The 10,567-nt window shown below is 31.6% G+C and overlaps 1 protein-coding gene across 3 annotated transcripts; it reads right to left on the bottom strand.

Annotated features, from left to right (window-relative positions):
- Positions 1-181: 181 nt before the first annotated feature.
- Positions 182-9,954, bottom strand: LOC113517995 (leucine-rich repeat neuronal protein 2-like). Of its 3 annotated transcripts, XM_052893006.1 has the most exons (10): positions 9,931-9,954; positions 9,534-9,624; positions 7,781-7,990; positions 5,938-6,155; positions 4,253-4,456; positions 3,623-3,810; positions 3,000-3,201; positions 2,268-2,449; positions 1,468-1,607; positions 182-1,064 (listed from the first exon to the last, which is right to left on the bottom strand). In XM_052893006.1, the coding sequence occupies exons 1-10, from the start codon at positions 9,937-9,939 to the stop codon at positions 934-936; spliced, it is 1,575 nt and encodes a 524-aa protein (XP_052748966.1). In that variant the 5' UTR covers positions 9,940-9,954; the 3' UTR covers positions 182-933. The 3 variants fall into 3 exon arrangements, with proteins under 3 accessions (XP_052748966.1, XP_052748967.1, XP_052748968.1); XM_052893007.1 differs by lacking the exons at positions 9,534-9,624; positions 9,931-9,954 and adding an exon at positions 8,842-8,978; XM_052893008.1 differs by lacking the exons at positions 182-1,064; positions 1,468-1,607 and adding an exon at positions 2,045-2,191.
- Between the last annotated feature and the right edge of the window lie 613 nt (positions 9,955-10,567).

Here is a 10,567-nt window from a genome sequence, read left to right as displayed (position 1 = left end):
TAACCGTTTTAACTTTTATATCGTACGATCCAAAAGTATAACTCGTACCATAAACTTTAATACTAAAAACGTACTTACTAAGGTTTATACTATACTGATGGACCGTCGTTGTTGATTATCTACAAAAGAGAATATCTCAGGTTCCATCCCGAGGTTGGTAAAAAAAAAACAAAGAAACATATAAATGCATATATGAATATGTAATTTCAACATTTGAAGCAATCTTATATACCAAAATGGAAAAAAGAAATATTAGCAGAAATTAACTGAAGACAACGGCTGTATAGACTTAGTCCTTTTACCTTCCCTATTGATAGGGAAAACAAAAATTGTTCTTAGGGGGAAAACAGAATCAAAAATAAATGTTTTGGTAGCTTACTTTCCTTATAATTAAAAGTATACAAAACTATTTGATTTATTATGAATAATTTTCTCCTTTCCCCTTACAAAAAAATAAATTACTGCATTATCTATTTCTTAATGTGGGTTTAACATAGTGAGATTTACGATGCTACTGCATTTGCGTTTACATCGATAGTTTTGTATTGAAAACTTAATTCGCTTCTTGCGGATGGTTTTGGTAACTTAAATTTCTAAAGTTAACATGTACGTAGACCTTATAGAACTAAATAATAAATATGTATCCAAATTTGTTCGAATTAATCTTTAATTTGATCCGACTTTAATAATAATTTTCGTCATTAACTGTCTATAATGTTGTAGGAGTAAATGTTATTTTATTTAATTATCTAATGAAATTCCTGTAATTATGATTTATAAACACGATCTACGCGATCCGTTCATTTAAGACGGAGACAATATTATGTTTTACTATAATAAATAAAATTTATAGTCTCTGATTAAGGTTTCTATGAGATCTATCACTATCGCAATATTAAATGATCACATTCAATCACTGAGATACTTTAGAAGCTAAAACGCGTCAGTTTCCTCATCTTCATACTTATCGTCAGATCTCATCATTCTTTTCCTGCACCTCAAAAAGAAACCTCTTCTCCATAACAGTACAATTAAGAACACCATTGGGAATGTGACGAAGATTCCTGTAAACAAAATATGTTATAAAAATAGAATCTTTAACGTCAAACGCGGACGACTTTTATTAAAAATTGTATTGGAGTGAATATATGTAGGCATATATATACACATGTAGACGTATCTTCTGTAGTACTTTTTATGGAAAACGAATAAAAACTATTGCTCCCTTTAAAGAAAAATGCAATTATATAATTAAGTTGGATTACTCAGTTTCATGTTGGTTAAATTTTCTGACATCGAGTTCATTCTTAATAGGTTTTAAAACAAATGACCAGTTTCAAAATTTCCAATGTAAACTAGAGTATTTAAAAAAATAAAAATTATGGTATATACTCCCTATAAATTTCAGAAAAAAAACGTAGCGAAGCGTAGAATGTAAATTAAATGAAAGTGAAATTTTAAGCTTACCGATCATAATCCCGAGAACTATTGCAGTGTTTGGTCTATTCACGGTTCTCATCATAACCGAAGATGGACATTCTAGCTGCTTCGATATGTCGTGAAGGTAACTTATTGCCTGACTTCTCAACACGGGAGGTTTTCTACAGCTGCCAAAATATATAAAATATATATTGAATCTATTCACTTGAAAGTTCTATCAGCTGCCTTCTCTTTAAAGTGCCATGTTGCTTTTTATACCAGAGACAGTATCAGCTATCTTCTCATTGAAACGAACAGATAAGTCAGCATTATTACATAGAGAAATAAAAATTACCACAGGAGGACAATACAACTACTAAAGTGACTTTATCACACTTATATTTCTGCCGATAAGCTATGCTTGAATTGCGTTTGCTATGTTATGGCACTGATCTTATGGCCTTATACTGTGTGCATAAAGCCATAATATCTTAATCGTCAGGAATGGCACTACTTAATAATGTCTACATTCTGTAGTTTCAATACTATATCACACCTTTCAAACTGATATACAGTCGTAATTTTTTTTTAATTTTATATCGCAAGGGGCAAATGAATATGCGGCTCACTTGATTGTAAGTAACTCCTTACCGCCGCCTATGATCAATCTCAACACCAAAGAAATTGCAGATATGCTGCCCGCCTTTTAAAAAGGTATATGCTCTTATTTATCCATGCAGATGACTTTTGTACAAAGTCTTCCTCCGATATTCTGTTGCATAAAGAATTGTAAAATCGTTAAGAGACAGTTATTCTTTAGATATCTTTATAATATTACTCGTACTTACGTCATAGCGTTATCATCATCTTTGACAATCCTCCTCAACATTGGTACAAGTACATCCACCATCCACTGGTTGCTACAATCACATACGTATGGGTTGTTACTGAAGTTCGCTGCAACCAGCTCGCCCCAATTGACCACATAGTCGGGGCTGATTTCTGATATATTATTGTTGTTTAGGTATAACTGGAGAAAAATTGTTTAGAAATTTTAGACATTTTAGTCTCTCAAATAATATTGTAAAATTCACAATTATCCTATTCAGGTTGTTGTTTTGCAATTATAATTCTCAAAATCTGAAAAACAATTCATTTAGGTATCATATTTCTATTTCTTTATGCTAAATCTTTATCGCAACTTAATCTCATTTTTTGTTTTAATTATATCTTACTATATCATGAAAAATGAACAGAAACACATTTTATGCTATTACCACTTAAAATAATGAATACCCAATCTTCAGAAAAATTCAAATCTCGACAATGTGATTTGGAACTTAGTAGCAAATAGATATAATTAACAGAGAAGTTGTAAGGTTATTGTCAATTTTAATACATTATACATAATTTCTTTTCCAGATATGGCTTCGAGATATGTTGTTACAAATATTGTCATATGCTATGATAAATTATATATTTCTATCACTCGTAGCAAATAGTATCCTATATATAATTTAAATTAACGTATTTATCATCTGGTTCTTGGCACCTATTGATACAATAGTGAATTCCATTACCTGTTTGATCGGAGGCCACTTTTCCTCTTCGTTTTCTTCCCATATCAAAAAATTGGGATCTAGATTCGTTAATTTAGGATTATCAGTAATATAAAGCGAGACTAGATTCGCTAGACCTCCCAGCGCTCCAGGACCTATTGACTGCAGCCTCGTAAAACCAGAAAAGTGGAGTTCTTCAAGCTTGGACAAGTTGGACAAAGCACTGAAAATAATAATATAAATTTTGCAAACCTTCTAACCAGTAGTTAAAATAATTTAATCGACATGGATTTAGATTACAATTTCTCCTACGGATATATATAGATGAAGTTTGCGTCAAATTCCATTTGAAATGGGATTAACTAAAATGTTGGTAGAGTTTTATTTGATTCACTTGGGTAGGTTTTACTGTCTTGTCTATTTATCCAGTGAAATAGGAACACAAACATGTTTAAAATTGAAGAATAAAATATCTTTAAAATAATTAATAAACTAATGAGACTTAACGAATAAGAACAAGTAAGAAAGATAATGGACGTATATACATTATGCGATTCTCATGCTCATAGCTTTAGTAATTACCACAATCCCTCAAATGATCAATCAGTTCGTTTATTATTCCAATAGATATAACGGAAACTTACGTTTTTTCGGTTAGAGAGCTGATCAAGTTGCCATCGAGGTTTAAATATAACAAGTTAACAGTCTCACTCAGAACAGTGGGCACGGTGGTAAATTTATTGCTGCTGAGATCCAATCTCTCCAAATAGCGCTGTCTCCGCAACAGACCATCAGGTATGCTCTCCAGTTCACATCCAGAAAGTCGTAATTCCTTTACATTGCGTTAAAAATAAATTTGACAAAACGATAACGTTAGTTGAATTAAAGCTCACAATAATTTACGATAAGCTAAGACATACACGGTATACATACGTTACCACTTTTCATCTGGTAACTTTTTTGTCATTCTAAGTTGCATAAAAAATACTCTGTCATTTATAAACAGAGGGCCTACCATGAAATGATTTTCGAAATTTTGAGACCGAACGGTTTACAAATTTAATGTTAAAATTATATGGTTATGTTAAGCTTCATTTACTGGGTTGATTTCAGTATGAATAAAAACACGAAATTAAGTCGGAAAATTCGAAATTTCATTTCATGGTAAACCCCTAGATTTGCAATTGCGTAGGTTAAAAAAGTAAATGGAGAGACGGATGCGGAAAGCAATTTAGTTTTATACTATTTAAAACTGTCATTCCCAAAGTGTTTACCTTTAATTTACTGAGATCAGTAATAGCAGCCATCGTAACTTGATCTATGAAAACTAAAGGATTCCCAGTAAGATCCAGAAACTGTAATTCTGTCATGAATATGAAAGCGTCCTTTTGCAAAGAATGGATGTTATTGTACGCCAAACTAAGAGATCTGATATTGGGAAAACGTCTTGGAAGTATAAAGTCATCCTCCAGATAACCCTGGAAAAAGCAGCAATTTTTTTATTATTAAAAATAAAAACCACTGAAAATCAGCGCTGCGGCAACACGCTGCAGCAACACGCTGCAGCTTAAGCTAAGTAGGGTTCAATTTAGCTGCTTCTAGAAAATTATTATTTTAATGTATAAAGTTGTCATTAATGTTTATATGTGTTGGAGTATTAAGTGTGTTTCACTAAAGGTCCAAAAATATTATTAATATTATTCATAGGTGGCAACTCTTGTATTTTTTTTAAGATAGTGTGTGCTCTATTGTCTGTGGTTCTTCCTTTTCCAACAAAACTGTACATGTAAAAATTTGTTAAAAGAAAAATTAAATATTATAGAAATATTGTCCACTGTTTTTTTTTTTTTTAAATAAAACATCAATATGTTTTGTAGCTGAATATATGATTTATTATTATTATAAAAATGGAAAATACAAAAAGATTACGCGTCACAAAAAACTACCTATTTCAACCGGGAAAAAATTAAAATTTACTAGTTATCCCACTATGATCACTATCACAATAAGACACGATGTTTTATAGGCTCGTTTCATCCCACTAATATTACGAATAGAAAGGTGAAATTTTGTAAAAATATTTAGGCGTTTGTATGTTTATTACTGAACTAGCTTTTATCAATATCTTCGTCCGCGTGACAGGATTATGTTTACTAATCGACATAAAAAGTAACCTATTTCCTTCTTCATCTCATATACTAAATTTCATAGTGATCGTTTATACTCTTAAGGTGCTATAACCTATAATATTACAATATTTGTAATGCTCACTTTTTGAAGGATTTGTGGGACTCAATCTTAAATTATTATTATAATATTTAAAATGACAAACAATTGGACAGCCATTGAATAATAACATGGACACCACAGAATATACTGTGATTCAAATCGAAATACAGCCATGTGAGTACAGATGCTTTACGGCAAAAAACACGAGTGGGACAGAGGTACCCACGCAGACGACTTTCCGAAGTCTCCTTTTGACGTTGCTGATATGCTGTCACTGATAACATATGTATATAAAATATACTATTTTATTATTATTATTATTTCAACCGTTAACTTCACTGTTGAGCATAAGCTTTCCTCATAAAAGGAGTTTTCCAGTAGTTGACACGCTTGAGAGGCGGGTTGTCAACCACAATTAAGCTTTTACAGATATTTTTAAAAGGGACGCTGCTGTCTATTCCTCCACCATAAGCTCCTTTAGTCGCCTCTTACGACACCCACGGGAAGGGAAGGGCTGGTCCATTCTATACCGGGACCTACACGGCAATATACTATTCATTCATTTTCATTTAAGAGTTTCTTCATGCATCTTCCTCCAGCCAGCTCTATCCCAGGCCATATCCTTTATCTCCCTATACGACATGACGCCTAGTGTTTCCTTTATCTGTCCCATATAGTACTATATATAGTACATATACTATTATTTGATAATAATTATGATAATACTTGCCGCTAACGTCATTCTAGTGATAGCTGAAGTTGGTAGTTGATTGTAACTGAGATCCAAGTATTCCAAATTCTTCAACTTTAGGAATGGTGACCCGTCTAAGTAACTAAGGTCACATCGGGATAAATTCAGCCTCTCTATAGGCAATTTTGGCAGTCGTTTTAGCGCCTTTATTGGGTTTCCACTCAGATCTAGTTCTACGACATTCGTTGATATTAAACCTAAAAATGAAAAACAGTCTTATCATTTATTGGAAATAGATAATAGGCAGGATAACTTGTATTTTCAAAGAATTTTTAAAGATATATTAAGCGACCAACTAATCACAAAGCGAGGCCGAGGCCCTTGTACCTATATAATACCTGTTATGGGGGGGGGGAGAGGGATTGTTAGTAATATGGACTACCAGTCCCATTGCTAGCAATATATCCTATCGGGTCGACCTCCACGCGGTTCTCCCTGGAAACTATCGTGACCAATTTATCATTGAATTCGTCACAATGGGCTAACTGACCTGCCTTTTCATCCTCACCTATCACCGCTCACTGGTACTCCGCTAGTGTTTACCGATAGCGCAGGCGCGGTAAACATGCCATTTTCACGCATAAAAAAAAACCTGCTATTTAAGGAATTGTTAGTAATGTGGGCTATCAATCCCATTGCTAGCAATCTATCGGGTCCACCTCCGTGCAGTTCTCCCTGGAAACCATCGTGCTGAATTCCAGACGTATTCATCACGATGGGCTACTCACTATCCCTCACTGATGCCTCGCTAACGTATACCGTCAGCGCAGGCGGGGTTACAATGAATATGATGATAGAACGAGATGGATTGGTTTACAACTTATATCATATTTACTTATATGTTATATTTATCATCATTATATCGTCACCTCTATGGCAAATTTACGAATCCGCAGTTTTTTCAAATTTGACATTTCTTTAAAAATCTACAGTTTGCGTCATACTACTTATTGTGGCTTATTTTCAAATTTCTATCTCTAACGGTTAAAGAAATCTAGTAGCTCGAATCTCCATATTTTTGTGATATACCCAAAGTAAACTTACTTAGCATATTTTTATAGTATTTTCTATAATAAACACTTTAATTTGAAAATGTCAATAATTATTTTATCAATTTTTCAATCCTAATTTAGTTATTTTACATGAATGATTGCTATAACGTTGTTATTTAAACTGAAGTTCTCTTCAAAACACGTGATTTATACCTTGGTATATTTACGAAAGTGGCAATTTCGTTAGTTTGCTAGATATTAAAATAAATGATTTTCTTTGGCAACTTACGAAACTGCCACTTTCGTAGATTTGTTGTTGTATAACTCAATACCTAGGAATTCTCATGTATGAAGGTGCAAAGTAACGAATATGCGATTATTTCTGATACTTGTAATATAATAATAATTAATTAATAAAAAACAGGATTTTATAACTAAAATGTTAGCATGATCTTTTACAGTAGTCTTCTATCAAAAGTTATTTGCATTCTAATGTTTCAAAACGTTCTCCTGTAAAATGTATCTTTTTCAGTTTCGTAAGTTTACCATAAAGGTGACGATATCAGCTTTTAATTGTCCCGCTGAACATAAGCCTTCCCCATAAGGGGAGATTTGCCAGTAATTAACATGCTTGACAAGCAGGTTGACCCACCACAGATAGGCTTTAGAGATGTTCTAAGAGGGGCGCTATTGCCCATCCTTCGCCCTCCCTTAGTTGCCTATTACGACACCCACGGGAAAGGATGGCGTAGTCTATTCTATGCCTGGATTACACGACTGTTTAAATATTAACGGTTATTAGCTACTAAATATTGTTTTAATTAAATTACCTCCTAAATCATCATCTTCTAATATAAGCAAGTTATGATCCCTACAATCCACTTTTTCATTATCGCATGCACATTTTTTGCACAAAGAAACTGTTAGCGGCCATGTTGGTTCGTTGTTTTCTAGGTTGTTATGTCCTAAGTCCTCCTCCGAAATTAAATTTGGTATTAATTCTTCAACCTCCCTCGATGGCATTTCCATTTTTTCTGTTTCTGTAAAAGAACAATTTATTTACTCAAGTAGATTTTGTTCCACGAAAAAAAACTAACTCAATTGTAGCCAAACCAGTTATTTTTTTATTTAATACTATTTTGATTTAAAAACTAAACTACTGGACTAATTGTGGATATTTCTACGGGACTACTAATCCGAAAGTATATCCTTTTAAATAAAAAAAAAAACTTTCTAAATCATCACCACTACATACCATAATATAAAACAAACTCGCTATCGCTGTCTGTCCGTCCCTATGTATGTTTAAATCTTTAAAACTAAACAACGGATTTTGAAGCGTTTTTTTTAATAGATAGAGTGATTTCAAAGGTAGGTTTATATGTATAATACATGCATAATATTGTAGAGAAACACTGATAATTTTAGAGGTTTCTAATGTGATGTCATGTAATGTGCACCTGTGCGAAGCCGGGGCGGGTCGCTAGTTGGTTTACAAATGACGAAGTTGTAACAAACATAAAAAAGTACAATCGAATTGAGAACCTTGTTTTTTGTTTAAGCTAGTTGAAAACAATAAAAACTATTTTAAATAGTCCTTACTAATAATCTATTCATCCCCATTTTGTAATATTGCTATTGAAATTTCTGAATTCCCAATCCTCTGAAATGTAATAAAAATCCTAAGAATCTATGACGCAAAATAATATGAAAACGGATGTAAAAACAAAAGAATAATAAACATAACCTATCATAAATCAACGAAAAAAATTTAATTTAGTAACAACAATATGTTTATCGATTTAAGTCCCTTCCCTTTTAAAGTCTGCTAAACAAAGTAACTGTATTATTACTTTGTTGATAAACAAAAAGACAATATGTTATTACTTACCATCGTTAACTTGTGATGCACTAAAACTAATCAGCATCGCAAAAACCACAACACACGTTATATTTATCATGTTTTACCAAACTATAAATTTGAAATTCTGACGTTACCTATGGTAGATAAAATTTGAAATATCCTTGCAGACTGTGTCATAGAAAACATAACAACAGAATTGCACTAACAGTCACAGTACTGATCTAATAGTTTTTTACCTAAAACTTTATACTTTTTCGTAAGAGTGTAAAACGACTATTACGGAATGGTTGGTACCGAAATGAGGTAACGTCAGAATTATTCATTTACCTTATTATTTACCTATTTATATTGACCACATTGTTGTCAATTTTTAAAACCAATTGAACAATTATATATTTCTGACTAATTATATGAAAACTGTGAATCGTCGAGAGCAAGAAGATAGTTTATAGAAAAGATACAAATCATACACGTAGTATGTTGTATTTAGCAATGAAATTAAAGAATCGTAATTATGAACTATATCTAAACATACTGGTTTAATGGAATACATAGAGTGAACACAAGCATTTTAGTACCTTAAAACCTAATGGCCAGTCTACAAACATTATTTACTCTATAGATAATCTTACTGGATTTATATATATGATAAGCAATTCAAATAAAAAACATTTGGAGATAAACAAATTCATCATAAAATAGAGTTCAAAGTAGCATACCATTCGTAAATGTTGCGTGTACAGACCTCTGTTGATACCAAACGTTTGTAAATACGTGTAAGTTATAACTGTGACCGAATTCTCCATAAATCTGTAAACAAAGTTTTACTCCTTGAAATTCTTTTTACTTATATAAAGATATGTGATGTATTTGATATACTATTATAGATAAATGCGAAAGTTTGTACAGATCTTTTAATGTTTATTACTCTTTCCTATAAAAATTACTGAATGAATTTGAATTAATTTTGATATACGGATAGGTTATCTATCTCACCACATAGGTTACTTGTATACTTAATACTTCATATAATAGAATATTATATGAAGAAGAATAATAATTTATATTTGAAAAAATGTAAATAATCAGATTGTATAAATTTATTTATTAATTTACGTGTGTCATAAATGGCTCAAATAAAGTGTTTATCTATCTATCTATCTATCTATAATGTATATATTATTTTGTATTATTCCACCAGCACTTTCCACTAGCACTTTATTGCACCACTTAAAAGTGGTGCAAAAAAGTGTAAATAAATAGATAGAATACGATATTTTATATGTAGATAGGTTATAAATACTAAACTTAAACCATAAACTTAGTACAGTTACTAGAGAGTTGAGTAGATACCGCCTGCTTTATAATATTAGTTTATAACGTAACGTGAAAAAACAAAAGAAAAGAAATAAAATATTTTTGTTACAATAAATTCTATGATTCATTGATACAGGATATGATTATATATAAATATAAACTATAAATACATTATCGTATACAAGAAAGAATGTTCTTATAGACTTTATCTATTACTTATTACAATATATAGATATTAGCTATCAGATATCGCAATTTGTATTCACAATTCGACGTTGACTCGGTCTTCTAGGTAAAGGTATTAATATTATTTTTAAAAGATGGGCTTTTTCATAATCTTTTGTGTTCGTATTATTTTTATAGTTCGTTACTAATTTGTATTAGTGATAGGAATTTTAAAAGTACTATTGTAGCGATAGTTTTTTATCTCCTCAGG

This window comes from Galleria mellonella, unplaced genomic scaffold (genome assembly GCF_026898425.1).
Source record: "Galleria mellonella isolate WM207_F2 unplaced genomic scaffold, CSIRO_AGI_GalMel_v1 utg172, whole genome shotgun sequence".
NCBI classification, from domain to species: Eukaryota; Metazoa; Arthropoda; class Insecta; order Lepidoptera; family Pyralidae; genus Galleria; species Galleria mellonella.
This window is presented reverse-complemented; position numbering and strand designations above follow the sequence as displayed.